General features: G+C 42.7%; 1 protein-coding gene across 5 annotated transcripts in view; it reads right to left on the bottom strand.

Annotated features, from left to right (window-relative positions):
- Nucleotides 1-16121, bottom strand: part of MAP4K3 (mitogen-activated protein kinase kinase kinase kinase 3) — a 138733-nt gene that overhangs the window by 92316 nt on the left and 30296 nt on the right. For all 5 annotated transcript variants that reach the window (XM_025205673.1, XM_025205674.1, XM_006024921.3 and 2 more), the window contains 4 exons: nt 14864-14919; nt 11743-11790; nt 7841-7883; nt 6439-6511 (listed from right to left, as the gene is read on the bottom strand). In XM_025205673.1, coding sequence (XP_025061458.1) covers nt 6439-6511; nt 7841-7883; nt 11743-11790; nt 14864-14919 — 220 coding nt within the window. The remainder of the gene's footprint in view (nt 1-6438; nt 6512-7840; nt 7884-11742; nt 11791-14863; nt 14920-16121) is intronic.

Below are 16121 nucleotides of genomic sequence, written 5' to 3'. Positions count from 1 at the left end.
GGGTGGCCCTCCTCTGAACCTTCTCCAGGCTGGCCACATCCCTTTTGAAGTGCGATGCCCAGTACTGAACACAGTACTCCAACTGCGACCTGACCAAGGTCGCATAGAGGGGGAGTATCACCTCTCTGGACTGGCTTGAGATGCACCTTTGGATGCATGACAAGGTATGGCTGGCCTTACTGGCCGCAGCCTGGCATTGGCAGCTCACGTTCATCTTGGAGTCAATAATAACTCCAAGATCCCTTTCCGCCTCTGTGCTTTCAAGAAGGGACCTCCCCAGCCTGTATGTATGCTGTGGATTCCTTCGCCCAAGGTGCAGCACCCTGCCTTTGTCTACGTTGAACCCCATCCTATTCTCGTCTGCCCACTTTTGTAGTCTGTCTAAATCTAGTTGCAGCCTCTCTCTCCCTTCAAGTGTGTCCACCTCGCCCCACATCTTAGTGTCATCAGCAAACTTGGACAGCGTGCTTTCCACCCCCTCGTCCAAGTTGCTGATGAAGATGTTAAACAGTGCGGGCCCGAGGACCGAGCCCTGGGGTCCCCCACTGCTCACATCTCGCCAGGTTGAGTACAACCCGTCCACCACTACTCTCTGGGTGCGCCCCATCAGCCAATTTTTTCCCCATCCAACTGTGCAGGCATCAATGCCGCAGTCACTTAATTTATTGATGAGGATGGGGTGAGAGACGGTGTCAAAGGCCTTCTTAAAGTCTAGAAAGACTATGTCCACAGCGACACCATCATCCAAGGATTTAGTTACCTGGTCGTGAAAGGCAATACACATGTCCAACTGCAGAGGATGAAAGCATAGCACACTTAAGAACATTTAATACTGTTTCCCACTCAAAAGGAAGATAATATATATATATATAAGAAACTTGCACATTATTTGCCCAAGACTGAGCATGATGCTTCCAAAACACTCCAAAGTGGCAGCAAATGAATGAAGCCAACTAGTCTTTGATTTTTAGCCACAGCATGAGCATGATATCAGTGAACTACTTGTATTTTATAATTAGAGGCAAATATAATCTAACTGTATTAAAAACAGTTATTTAAAAAACCACCCTGGAAAGTAAACAAATGATACTGACAAGAATTCTGCAGAAAAAATTATGCCTCAAACAATAGATTTCTCTCTACAAAAGTGACCAGACTGTTGATTGCCAAGCGCTGCATGGACCTCCTGTGCTACATTTAACCATTCTGTGTCCATTTCCTTATCCTCAATAAGGTGCTAGGAAACTCCATGAAAGTTTGCAAGAAGATACTTATACAGTGTAACATACAAAACCAACAGCCAAAAACAGGAGCACTCAAATTAAAATCATAGAACCAACAGTAGTATGTGAAAAATTCCATTTTGGTTTCTTGCAGAAAATTACATGTATAGTTGAATACTAAAGTCACGTCATTCTATCAGCTAGTTGATATTCTCAAACTAAACAGGTTGGCCAGGGCTTAATCTATATGCAAGACCATCAAGAAAACATTTTCAAGCAGGAAGTTTTATCGTTTCATAGATGTTAGGGTCTGGAAGGGACCTTACAGATCATTGGGTCCAGTCCTCCCGCACGTGGGCAGGAAAGACTGCTGGGGTCAGATGACCCCAGCAAGATGGGCGTCAAGATGCTTTTTGAAGATCGCCAGGGATACTGTACCACTTCTGGGGGGAGCTTGTTCCAGACCCTCGGTACTCAACTTGTAAAGAAGTTTTTCCTTATGAAGCGATCTTCAATCAGTTTGTGCCCATTATTTCTTGATCTCCCCTGGGAGGCCTTGGTGAGGAGATGCTCCCCACGGCCCTAATATGCGCCCCCGACATACTTATAGGCTGCCATCAAGTCCCCTCTGAATCTTCTCTTATCCAGGTTGAACAGTCCCAAGTCTTTCAGTTTCTCCTCATATGACCTGGTCTCTAGGCCTGTAATCATGCACATGGCCCTCCTCTGGACTCTCTGGAGCTCCTTCACATCTTTCTTGAACTGCATGAATTACTTGTCTCCCAGTTAGTAATGAATCAATACCCCAAGGCAGTAGTGATATCCTGAAGTGACAGAGTGTTTAAACAAAAACCTCTTCTAAACACAAATATCCTTACCATGTAAGTTAAAAACAAATGGGTGTAAATTGGCCATGAAGAAATATTAAGGCTGACTTGCAACCATTGGAGCAATCAGGCTCTGGGACAGCCTTTGTATGTATGAATGTGTGTATGTACATACATATATAATATATATAATATATAATATAATTAGAGACGTACCGAAACAGTGATTTTACATTTCATGCAAAATCAGGCGTTTTCTGTTAAAAATGATCGGCTCTGCAATTTTGACAGGCTTGCTGGGGGGAGGCAGGGGAGAAGAAAAAAACCAACTTACTGGCAAGCAGAGAAAAGGGTAGGAGGCCCTGCAATCTTGAAGCACCGGAGGAGGTGGAAAGAAAGGGGGTGAGAGGGAGCTAACTAGAGGCTGAGCCTATGACGTAGGCTTAGTACAGGTCCCAGTCAGGGAAGTGACAGGGTTTTGGTGCCATCTTTTAAGCAGCCAGAGGCATGATGCTCCAGCATACTGCAGTTTAAGGATGATTGAGAAGGGATGAATACCGAGAAGAAATCCTTCAAGGGGGCCAAATATGTTTCAGGTCTGGATTGTGTAAGGCAGTATCCTGCAGGAACCTTGCACACTGATGGAGGTAAACTGTTTTGTACTGCCTGCAACGTGTCTCTAGATGTGTCAAGGAAAACCATTACAAATCGACACGTAAGATTCCGAGGCACATATGAAGCGAAATCCTGCTGCAGAGGCTGAAGGACAGAGCAAGAAACAAGTGACTGTGTCCTTGCTCTTTAAAAAGACCACAGAAAACAGCTTGGCAAAGCGAGTGGCAGCATTTTCCCTTGTACAGGCTTTCATAGTGGCAAACATCTTGCTGGAGAAACTTGATCACCATAAGTTAAGATACTACCGAAACCAAAATATGCCAAATGCTGGCAGTTTTCCATGTGCGATCAAGCTGTGCCAAGGCTATCTCTCTAAAGTGACTGTTTCACACATACAGTCCAATGAAGCCACCGACCCTCAAGATAACTGAGTTTTGGCAAGCCATCAAGGGCCACATGACAGGCAACTGGGGCAGATAAATATTAATTTTCTAAATTTTTAGGGGCCCCATGGGCTGAATAGAATGGCTTGGTGGGCTGCATCTGGACCCCGGGGCCACATTTTGCCCACCCCTGCCCATGTCAGTCAAAGTGGGGACTTACATGCAACTGTGTCGCAGCCACCAGAGCCTGTGCTCACAAGGTGGAATTCGTGGTTTAACATGGTCTGTTACCATCCCAAGCACGTGAAGTACTACCAGCAGTTTGTGAGCAAGGAGCTTGAAATCACACTTGGCACACAGTGCATGCTTAAGCTACACCATCTCCTGGGACACGGAGACGCTCAAGATGAAGTGAAGTTTGTGATGGAAAAGGCCACCTGGGTTCATAGACCTTCTAATGTGGTTTGAAGGCCAGCAGGCTGTGATTCACCATTCATACAAGCTGATCAATTTGACAAGTTGGGTGAAAAACATGGCATCGCAAGAACTGTCAAGCTGTTAATGTGAAAACCGTCAGAGAAGAGACCTGTCCAAGGCAACAGCTGTGATGCTGAACCAGTGGTACAGGTATGACCTGTCACTGCCACCATGGTTCAGATAACTAGCTGCCTTCTTTTTAGTGCTGCTCAGATTCTGGACCCCAACCATGTGCCTGGTCTGAGATGTGACCCTCAGGTACTGTAATCAATCCCTGGATGGAGAAAAGAGCATGACAAGGAACACACTGCTTACATGAACTTTGTCAAAGAGTGCTGGATGCCTGTGCCTGTGTTTGGGGATTCTGTTTGTGACTGGTTTCCACATCTGTATGCCGTGGCAAAATGCTCCCACACCATTTCAACCAACTCAGTGGATGCTGAGCATGCCACCTCAGCGTACAGACAAGCATTCACCCCACAGAGACAGAGAATGTCAGCAGCAATTGCCAGTGGATGCTGAATGCTAGTGTTTAACAGCTGGCATGAACTGCCTGTCTCAAGGTTAGCATTGAGTAAACTCCTTTTTTACAATGTCATTTAATAAAGTATGGTGATGGTATTAGCTACAATATACGTTGTGTATAGCCTTAATTTCATAAGACATTTCAGTTTAGAGTTTAATTGAATGCTTATTGCTTAATAATGCATTGATTAATGGCTTCCATTGCCTTAACCAAGGTAATTAAGCCTCAGTTTTGGGCCATCTGTCAATCTGCAGGGAGGGATGAAACTGCCAGTGCCCTGCAACCAGGTCCCTGCCATGATAAGCCCACAAAAATGAGAGCCAGTCCATCAATCAGCCTGTGAAATTGCCACCTGACTCCTTGATTTCAGTAGATCCCTAAATATAATGTATGAAAGGAACTACATGAAGTAGTAGCTGCCATAGCAGGACTAGAATCAATGATCAAGGAAAACGCTTGTAGTCCCAGGTTCCTCAGTTACTACTGTGACATCACTAGAAATGACAAGAGATACCTGCACACAAGAAGTCTGTAAAGCATTTTGGCTATGCAAGTCCAAGATCTTACATAATCACAAATCTTGGACAAAAGCACTGAATTTATTTTTGCTAGTTTGGTTAAAGACACAAGAGAAGGGCAATTCATTTTCCTACCCCTTTAAAAACCATACTAAAAAGGCTCATCAAACCTAAAATACAGAATACACAAACACTCGTTAGTAGCAGATCTCCATTATAACATGCACACATTTCTGCATCCCAGTCTGAATGTTATATATTCAGCTGAGATTTGGGTAAACAGAAGAAATTGGTGTGCTGTCAAGGAATATAGGAGACCCTAGCCATTCGCAGGGGATATGTTCTTGTATCCCCCACGAATGGCAAAATTCGCAAATAAGGCACTGCGTTTATGAATGCTGTCCCCCAGCGGCTGGGGGAGAGGGGGGCACAGCTGCGCTGGCGACGGCGGGAGCAGGGTGGCGGCAAGTGCAGAGCCCCCAAGGAGCTGCTTTAAGTGTACTTAAGATGCAGGTTCAGCATTCATGAATATTTGAAACCGCAAATGCCGAACCTGTGAATAGAGAGGGTTTTCCTGTACTACAACCACAGGCCACTGTGTGGGCAGCTACTCTGTATCCTTCTCTGGTTAATCTCACACCCCCACAGAGTAGCAAAGCTGGAAGACTGTGGTTGTTACCCTAGACCCCCTCAGCAATGCACGGTAAATCACTATTGAGAAAGAGGAGGCAAGGTAGTGTCCCCCTGCCTTCCAGCTTTTCTAACAGATGCAATAGTCTTGCTTGACCATGCATCTCCCTACTGCTCTAGGAAGGCCTGAAAAGGAAAACCGGTGCCTTTCATCTTCATTATATCCATGTAACACTTTCAAAACCAATGTTTATGGCTATGACAATTATTTGAAATTATGCAAACGTCACCAGAAGAACTTGGCAAGTATGCAGTGGTTTATTCTAAAGACCTAAAAGAACCTGGACACATCAACCAGGAAATAGAGCCACAATCCATTTCTGCAGTCATGACAGTAAGGTTGCATGTACAATATTGAAAGGGAAGAGAGCTCATGTCCAGCTGACACCCAGTATTAAAAACATGGTCCAGATTACACAGTTTGAACATCTTGCCTATTCCAAGAATCATTATATGAACGTTGAATCTTTTCCTAATACACTCATACCTGTATATAATACACTTCACACAGAAGACCTCAAAATATTTGTTTTTAAGAAAGAGATACTTTATAGTGAAGAATGTGCACCATTCTCTTAAAGGCAGGCATGGACAATCACTTCCAGTATACAAAGGGAGTAAAACAAAAAGCTGAACTATAAAATGTAAATGTGCAAGTAAATATTGTAGGAAAGGGAAGAATAGAGGGGTACAGGACTAGTAGAAGGGTTAATTCAATCATAGACTAAAGCAAAACATTCTAAAACAAGATTTTTGAAGAGGAAATGGCTGGAAGGAAGAACATTCATTCCAAAGATAGCAGAGCATCTGTTGAAAGAAACAAGTAAAATAGCCACTTGTCAACTGTGCAGAATTGCAAGGCATGCACACAAATGACAAATTAATAAATGCCAAAACCCCACCATTTCAGACAATAAAATGGGTAGTAGTATACAGTTCTGTGCAGAACTTTAAAATTAGATTTAGTAACTGACAGTTGACAAGGATGGAGAGGAGGATACCTTATTTATTTATTAAGCTCAATAGTACTCTGGCCACAAGATTCACGTGTTCCGTTAAATTTACCATAAGTAATTTAAAACAAAACTCTAAAAATCTGAAGAATTGCTTTTTATGTAAATTATTGATTTTAGTTATTGTAAAAAATTATTGCATTAACAATTAAGTAATAATACTTACCAATATGGGGTGCCAATGAAAGATTTCCTTTTGGCAATTGTAGCTGTTATCTGTGCAGAGACTCCAAAATCGGCTACGAAAAAAAATGAAGAAGATAGTTCACAAATAAAGTACTGATTATATGCAAGTCATTATTTATGAACAATATATTTTAGCTTCTTTGTAATATAAATTTCTTAAAATCTAGAGACAGAGGCCAATAAGAAGTTTATATAAACATTAATTTAATCCTCTGAATTGGATTCCCCCAGGCATTCAAACAGGCACCCCATGAAAAAAGGAATAATGGAATGCAAACTGTAATAGAAAAAATTTGCATGTTTCCATTTTAGGGCATCATTATGAATATGTAGCAATGCATCCATGAAACAAAATATTTTAAAAAGTATGCATTATTTATTTCGATCCATATCAGTACTTGAAAAACCTGTGTAAGGAAAATGAGAACATAACACCATACATCATAAAGCTCAGCCTATATTGCATCTTATTTTGTAAAGTAAAATATAGTCAAGACTATTAATATTAAAAATGTTTAAAATAATTTTAGCAACTGCAAAAAGAGAGAGCAGTCAGGGAGTTCCAAGTGTGATTTGGGATGTCAATGTTTTTTGAACAACAAAGTATGCTTAGTCATCTGGAAAAATTATCAACTTTCCATTAAACACCATTTTCAAATTTAAACTCCCATGCAGATATATTAGTTTATAATTTAAAATTTAAGCTCAAAACAAATGAATTATAAATACATGGCTGTGATAGAATCAGTTTTTGACTATAACATTTTAAAGTTATTTCCTTTTGTACGTAAGTGTTCATGTCATATTACTGACAAATTCTGATAGGGAAATTATTTCCAGTTAAAGGAAATAAAAGTGTTTCTTGAAAATTCTCGTTTTCTTCTCTTTTATAAATGGAAAATAATCAATCACTAAGTTATTACTTAAATACTCCCTATAATTCTATGTAATTACACAAACTTTATTTGAAATAAAGCAATGTACTCCTGCATCTATAACATATTTTTAAATAGATTCATGTAAACCCTGTATTCAGAAGAATTTGTTAAAGGATGCTTTTATATGCAGCCTTTTAAACTATATGCTTTTTACTTCATATAAAAATATACCAGCCAAGTCTCAAAACTAAAATGACTGCATGGATGTAATTTTAGTTGACTTTTGCAATATCAGGCTAATTTGCTAAGAGGTTTGCCTTTTTAAGACAATTTTCTTAAACTACTCTCCTGGTGGGTACACCAGTGTATCAATCAGTCTCTCAATGAGATTTACTGGTAAATTATGTGTCATTCAAACATTTAGGTTATAAAACTTCAAAAGTTTTTAAAATGTTGTTATAATTTGCTGCGTTTTTACAACCTGACAAAGGCTCAACTACTTACCTAATTTTACATGGCCATTATCCGTTAAAAGAATATTTGCTCCCTTAAAAGAAATAAACACATTTCGATTAAAGTGTGCAGCTTTTCCTGACAGTTTGTAGAAACTACAAGATTTGAATAGAACCTAGGAGCAGGGAATATACCAAGGATGATTAAACATTCAAACAACTGAAAAACTTAAGAGTATTTTTAAAGTTAGGATGACATCCTGATATGTTGCATAACCCAGATGTTTGCAAACACCACACTGTAAGAACTATGCATCCATACATTTCAGAGCTTCCCACTGTATATAAATTTGACTTCCAACAGCAGAAGTAAGTTTTGTAAATTGTTAAATTTAATATTTTGTGGCTAAATGTTCAGCTTTATGGAGTCAGCAAGTAGAAAAGATGCCCCAAACCGATCCTCAATAACAGCTTCCATTATAAATTGTTCCATATAAAAGGAAGCAAGAATTTTCATTGGTGATTCTTTTAGTGGACCAACTGCATGGCTGGAAAAAGACAAAGACTAGCTTTCAGGTATCACAATACCCTTCCTGAGATACTGTGTGTACCTACTGCAAGAACAGGTACTGTGATACCTCAAAGCTTGTGTTCGTCTTATCCTAACCATGCAGTTGGTCCAATAAAAGATATCACCCACAAGCATTCTTGCTTCTCACATATTTTCTGGACCATCAAGGGCAACAACATCAGTTGCACACAACTGTATAAAGCAGTGATTCGCAACCTTTTTTGTACCAGGACCCATTTGCACACATCAATGGCCAGCCCTGAGCCACTGCCCCTCACTCCCAACCCACTGTCCTTAACCCCAGGACCTAGCCCCAAAGTTTGTGGGCTAGTGGGGGGCCCAAGCAGACCCTTGCAGGTTGGAACTCTGCCAGCATGGGAAAAGCCATGGTATCCCACGTTTTCCTCCTTTAAAAGAGAATCTATTTTTAAAGTTTGTTAATCAGTTTTTTAAAGTTTAAAGTTTGCGACCCTTTCATATATTCTTGCGACCTACTTTTGGGTTGCGACCCATGGGTTCAGAAACACTGGCATAAAGGACGCGTTTAAGAAGAACCTGAGCGGTTGCTTAGGGCATATCTGATCTGAGACAGAAGCTAGCTAAGGACAGCAATAAATGAGAAGCAGCAAGATGGCAGCACCACAAACAAGCTGTTGTGGGAAACAGAAAAACACATTTCTAACAAACTTTGCTTTTCCAATCACTGGTTTTGATATAAAAAAGGAGAACAGAGGCCCTCACTATCACCACAGCACCTCAACTGCCTGAAAGGACTTTGTAATTGATCGGTTTTGTAACTGGAACTGAGTAAATTATTCTGTTTCTAAGGCCTTGGTGGAATCATAATCCAGTTTACTTTCTTTCAGTCAGGTTGCTTCCACGGCATCAACAAAAACACATAACTTAGCTGCTGAAAGAAGTAGATATCACTTAATAAAAACAGAAGAAGGAATCATTTCCCCCCGAGTCTTCTCATGGTTGGATAGCACTTCATAAGAATCGCATACATTTTGTTTTTCAAATTCTTCCAAGTATTCTTGGTCTGAACTGTATCCCACTGAAACCAACTAACAAAATCCAGTCTTTGAATCGGACCACTTTATTTCTTGAGTATGAACAGATAATATAGCTTTTATGTTCTGATTTTGAAAATACACCGAGTTACACATTTGAGTCTTGCAACAGTCACTTTTTTTATATGGGTCAAGACAGAGTGCATGCTGGTGACTAGGGGTTTAGGTTGTAGCCGTGTTGGTCTAAGGATATAGGCAGACAAGGTTCCTTGGGTGAATTTGATATCTTTTATTAGACCAACCCAAATGGTTGGAGAATAGTTATTAAGCAAGCTTTCGGGTTCAAAAACCCTTCGTCAGGCTAAGGAAGCTGCAGCAGTTGGTGTGTGCTCTTCCTGGATGGAATGAAAAGTAAAGAAGCCAGGGGCTGGGCTGGGCTGGGCTGGGGAGTCAGTTGCCAGGCAGACTGTAATGTATCAAAAATCCAATGTCTATGTTTAGTCCCTGATCTCTAGTATCCAGCAGGTTGATGAAATGGAGCTCATAGGCTCGTCTCTGGGAAGTGTTGTGTAAGTTTCCCTTGAGGATCAGGACTGAGAGATTGGAGAGAGAGTGGCCCTCCTGTGAGAAATGTGTCCCCACCGGTAATTGAGTGTTTCTGTCTTTGATGGATTTCCGGTGTGCATTCATTCTGGCGTGCAGTTGTTGTCTGGTCTCTCCTACATATCTTCCATCAGGGCATTTGGTGCATTGGATGAGGTATATTACATTTTTGGAGGTGCAGCTGTAAGATCCTGGGATGCTGATGGCTCTGTTGTGGGGTGTAGTAATAGTGGGGGTGGTGGAGACGTGCTGGCAGGTTTTGCATTTCTTGTCCTGGCATGGTCTGGATCCTTTTGGTGTGTTCTGGGCTTGAGGAAGTTTGCTTCTGGTGATGAGGTTGGCGAGGTTCGGTGCTTGTCTGAAGGCTAGGATGGGTGGCTCTGGGAAGATCTTTTTAAGAATAGGGTCTTTTTCTAATATGGGTTGCAATTTTTTGAGGATTTTCTGTACAGGTTCAAGGGATGGGTGATAGGTCATAACCAGCGGTGTGCGATTTGTGGGTGTTTTTCTTCTGTACTGCAGCAGTTCTTCACATGGTATCCAGGTGGCTCTTTCAGACGTGCTATCTACCTCTCTGGAGGAGTGTCCTTGCTGGGTGAAAGCCTTTTTAAGATTGGTGAGGTGGCAATCCCGGGTGTTCTCTTCAGTACAGATGCGGCGGTATCTGAGGGCTTGGCTGTATATCACTGCTTTTTTGGTGTGTTTCGGGTGATTGCTGGTTCTGTGCAGATATGTATGTTGGTCTGTGGGTTTCTTGTATGCTGTGGTCTGTATTTTACCCTTCTGGATACTGGATACTGTTGGTGACTATGGATTTGACAACTCTTTTCTATTAAACAAAAGATCTCTTTTTCCATATCGTGTTTCTGCAAGTGGTCTTTGTTTAAAACCTACAGCTGAAAATTTTCCAAATTGTTTGTCCAAAATTTGGTTTCAAAATAAAATGATACAATTTTCACAGGAAGGAGTTCCCACATCCCTAAGCACTATGATACATATCCCACTAAGGCAAATGGCAATAGGAGTTTGGCTGTAAAGCCAGTACACATCTATGCTTAAGCACCTATATCTGAAATCATTAGCATGTATACTTTTCTTTTTGAACATTTTTCCTCCCAAACACACAATTTAAAATAAGATTGCCTATATACTTTCAAGAATTAAAGTTAAAAAAACAATTCAAAGGGTATAGTTTTTACATTATCAGTTGTACAACACAGATTTATTCAAGCTACCACCAAGAGCCAAGTTATGGCTCGGCTCTTTTAACCTCGAGAAGGGGGCATTAAGGAGGCATTATCCCCCACCATAAAAGGCCATGCTGAATAGAACTACCTGTTCTGGGAGCTACTAAGCAGACAGAGAGCAAGGAATAGCAAAGTCATTATTCCCTCTTGTGAAGGGTACAGAATAGGAGGGTTTGCTGCATCTCAAAAACATATCAAAGATTAATCCTCAGAACAACTGAAAATGCTCCCCTATCCAAACAAAGGCATGTACTGCCCTCCAGTACAGGGTGGCAGCCAACTGTCACAATACACTCATAAATAAATGCTGCGTTTAAACCATGTAACAAAATTATTTTCCAAGTACAGTACGCATATTTAAAATGACACTTCTCTTTTGTATAGAAAAATTTCATTTTATATGTTAATGTTTTATTAGTAAAAATAACAACACTTTTAAAATATTTCTCTGTAAAAATATGTAAAACAACATTCAAGTAATAGTTGGAACATTTACTTAGTTGAAAAACAATTAACCTACCTTTATATCTCTGTGCATTTTTCCTTTACTATGAAGATAACACAATCCCTGCAATTTGAGAACAAAGCCTTTAACTAAAGAAAATTACATAATCATTTAGCCAAACTTTTCACTTCACAGAAATTTACTAGACATTTGGTAACACAGATTTAGGATACATTCCAATAATTTAGTATAGTAAAGATAAAAAATAGGTGTGGGATGGAGGCACGGCTTATGGGGTGGGGCCAGATCCCGTTGCTGCTTGCACCCCAGGAGTGGGGGGTGGGGGCCTGTGCCCTTGGATCTGCGCAGGTCGGGCAAGCAGCTGTGGGGTAGAGCCACAGCTGATGCTGTGCAGGGCTTTTCTCACTGGGGGCTAGGCTCAGAGCGGGCTCCAGTGGCAGCTGCAACCACCTCAAATTTTGCTGTAACTCTGCTCCCAGCCCTGTGCTGCCACCTGCCACAGCCCCAGCTGAACGCCCCGCTTCCACCCAAGTGCCAGGAAAAGCTGGGCAGTGGTGTGGGGCTGGGAGCAGAGCTGCAACAAAATTTAGGGTGGCTGCAGCCTCCTCCCAGCGCCGCCAGAGCCTGCTCCAACCCCAGCCCCCAGCAAGAAAAGCCTCCCACAGCACCAGCTCCACCCCGCAGCTGCAGCCTGCCCCGCCCTGTGCAGGTCCGGGGCACATGCCCCCCTGCCTTCCCCAGGGTGCAAGCAGAGGTGGGAGCTGTCCCCAGCCCATGCCTGCTTCCTGGGGGCCCCCCACCCTGGGCTGGGCAGCACCTGCCCCTACCCACTTCCTCACTGCAGGGACCACTGATCTGCCCCACCCCACCATGCCCTTCCCCTCCCCCTCCCCACTTACCTTTCACCACTGCAGATTTACCACCTAATGGCAGTTGTATCAGATATTGGATCGGTATCAGCCGATATGCCTCCTTAAATATCTGCTATTGGTATCAGCTCCCAAAATCTCTATCAGTACACCCCTAATTATTACCATCAAATCGAAAATTAAACACCACCTGTTTGAACTGCTCTTCCTGCAATACAAACCAATCTGATCAAATCCTGAATGAGGTTTAGTGGGAGAGCTAGTCAGGAACCTTGACTGAAACCCCTTGAATCAACTATAAGAAAAAGGGCTGGGTCACTGATGTTTCACGGGGCATATGTCAGCACCTCAGCAGAGTCAGTATGAGACACACCCAGCTAGAAATTAACAGCTCAGATTTTTTAACCAAGTCCTCACCATGTAACAGTGTATGAGTAAAGGCTTAGAAGTGGTACTCATTGTGATGGGTATTTTTTAAAGAATCTGGAATTTTGGTACAAAAAATTAACTTAAACATCTTGGGTCTGGCAACAGGGCTGGCAACAGCTAACCCCTTTCACCATTACCCTGAGCAAGCCCATGGTCTAGACCAGGCTTGTCCAACATGCAGCCCGCCAAGCCATTTTATCTGGCCTGCGGCGGCAGCACCACTGCCACGGAGTGTGGAGCCACAGTGGCAGTGTGGAGCCAGAGGCAGCAGCATGGAGCCAGCAGTGGCAGCAGCAGCAGTGGTGGTAGCGAGGCGGGCAGAGCCAGCCCGCAGGCCTTAGCCGGCAGTGAGGTGAGGGGAGTGGAGCTGCTTGGCCCCGCACGGGAGGCCAAGCAGCAGCCACTGGCACTGCCAGTCCGCGCCTGCCTCCTCACCTGCCCGCTTCAAGCCAGCTTCGCTGCCCTGCCCCACAGCAAGGTGGCGCCTGCTCCCCCGGCCAGTCTCCCCCCAGGCGCTGCAGCTCTCCGGGCCCAGCCGCCCGCGTGCGAGGCCCCGACGGGACCGCTTCTCATGTGCTGCTGGGGACGGGAGGAGCCCGGCCGAGTCTGCACCAACCAGCAGAAGCGGCAGCGGAGCTATGTGCCACTCAGGATGGGATAGGCCTGCACCAATTAGTCCCGAGCGGCACATGGCTCCGCCACTGCTTCTGCTGGCCGGTGCAGACCTGGCCGGCCTCCTCCCGTCCCCAGCAGCGCGTGAGAAGCCAGCTTCAGCTACATGCTGCTTTTCCTGATTGGTGTCGACCTGGTTCTGCCCAGGCGGGTCCTGCAGGACCATGTCAACCCGGGCATGGCACTGGCAGGCTGGGAGGGCCCCAGGTTAAACCCAGCCAGGCCCCACGGCTTCTCCAACACCAGCACCATGTCAACCCAGGAATGCACACCATGTCAACCAGCACCATGTCAACCCCTGTAACTTCACTGGTGTCAAAGTTCATGTGACATCACTTCCTGATATGATACCACTTCCTGTGATGCCTTTGAATATGGGTCGCCGGCCCACTGGGTGATAAAAAAAGTTCGTGATCCGGCCCCACATTCAAAAAGGTTGGACACCCCTGGTCTAAACTCTCAAAATTTAGCCCCTTGCACCCATATGAATGAGTTATAGATTGCTTTTGAAATCAGGCAACTTCCTAGGCTCCTAAATACAGACTCAGGAACCTAACATTTAGAAACTCAAAGCTAAATTGCTGGTCCAGTGAAATCAGAAGCAAAATGGGTCTCATCCCTCATCTTGGAAGTACTGGAGTAAGATTTTCAAAAACTGATAAAAAGGTTTGGCTTTTGACTGAGGAAGGTGGACACTGGGCTATAAAACAACTGTGTTTTTCCTTTGGTCAAAGCACCCTAGTTTTTAATATCATATACTCATTAAGGGGTAGTATATACGCAAAATACTTGTTTATATAACAATCAGAAAATATGCATGAGGCACTTCACTTTCCTTCAGCAACGCATGAAGAATAAGAATTACTATGACATGATATTTTCTACAACAACCAATCAGCTTCCCCCAATCTTCATATCCTCTTGCCAATTTCATCATCCAAATGGAAGAGGAGGAGAAAAAGAGGAGTGAACTCCCTTCACTGAAAGGACCCCAGGATAATTTGGGGCAGATAACACAGAGCAGATTTAGATTTTGTAAAGGCTGTAAAATGGAACCCTTCTCTTTACCAGAAAACAGAACAATGTTAAGATAGCCAACATTATTTTTCCATATAATTAGATCATATATTACACATGCACATACAAACATGCTATTATTTTACCCGGAAGACTAATAGTTGTATACTCATCAAAACATTAGCTACCTGTAGTGTTTCTCTGCTAACATAGGCAATCTGATGTTCTGAAAGTGGTCCAGTCACTATAAAGAGAAAAAAAAGTTTAAAAAAAATACACTGAACTCTTTATTTTCCAAAGCTGTATTTCAATTCCTTCCATAAGTTCAGCTACTTATACATAAACACGTGTTTCTGGCTGCATTTTGTTCTAGTCCTACCATTTGTACCCTGAAACAAAAAACAGTTTTGCAAAGAAAATATCAGAAGTATGAATAAAGAGTGGGGCTCCTTAAAGGAAACTAGAGGAATAGGGCACTGCTGTACCCCACTGAAATTCAATGGGAGCTAAGTAGTGAACAACTTGATGCTTCCTTTAAAAGTTCCAGCTTTAACAGAGAGAAATACTTTGCAATATAAATTTCAAGAACAAATATAGATCTGTCTTCCCTTTATTGATGTAAAGTAAGTAATGTATTTACTGGAATTCAAGATAACCCCTCAATAATTAGATTCCATATATGGACAATTTATAAATGTATTATAGTTTTCCATATATAAAATCTAGTTATTGGAGGGTCATCTTACATTCATCCCCCATAGCACTGCAGTGGGGAAAACAGCAGCACCAGGGGACCAGGCAATGGGAGGGCAGGTGGCAGAGGACTTGAGCAGCCTGATCCCTGCTACTTGTTCCCACCACTTGACCCTCCCTGCTACCTGCTCTCACCCCTATGTGCCTCCACACTCTGCCCCCACCTTGCATCATGCCTATCCTCCCCTGCCACTTGCCTCCCTGCCTTACACTCGGGCACCTAACTAACAACCACAACTAAAGAACACTACATTTTAAATTAATTTTAGCTGTGAATAAATTGAGAAATAGTATTACTGAAATACAAGATAAAAATATTAAGTAGGCTCTAAATGTTAAGCCCCGAGGTGTTACTGGAATGAGACAGCTTGGAAACTAATTAAATGGGTGCACAATTTCTCTAAATAGCATGGCTGAAGCCAAATTCAACAGTGACAGGAAAACATTACTACAATGACAGCTGTTCAGACATTTATGTTCAAATGAGCTCATTTCCTCATATACAGGTGTTTTGCATGATAAAAAACTATCATGATAATTGGTTTTCTTATCAATGGTAGCAGAAGTGCCAGGGACTGACTAAGCCACCCAAATGACTAAGTTGTTATTATGATTTGAGCATGCAAACTGGTTCTTCGCTTTGATTACAGTTATGATAAGCCTCAAGATATGCAGAAGGTGATGCTCACAGCA

Source organism: Alligator sinensis, unplaced genomic scaffold (assembly GCF_000455745.1).
Source record: "Alligator sinensis unplaced genomic scaffold, ASM45574v1 scaffold794_1, whole genome shotgun sequence".
NCBI lineage: Eukaryota > Metazoa > Chordata > Crocodylia > Alligatoridae > Alligator > Alligator sinensis.
Note: the sequence above shows the minus strand (reverse complement) of the source record. Positions and strands in the feature narration are given on the sequence as shown.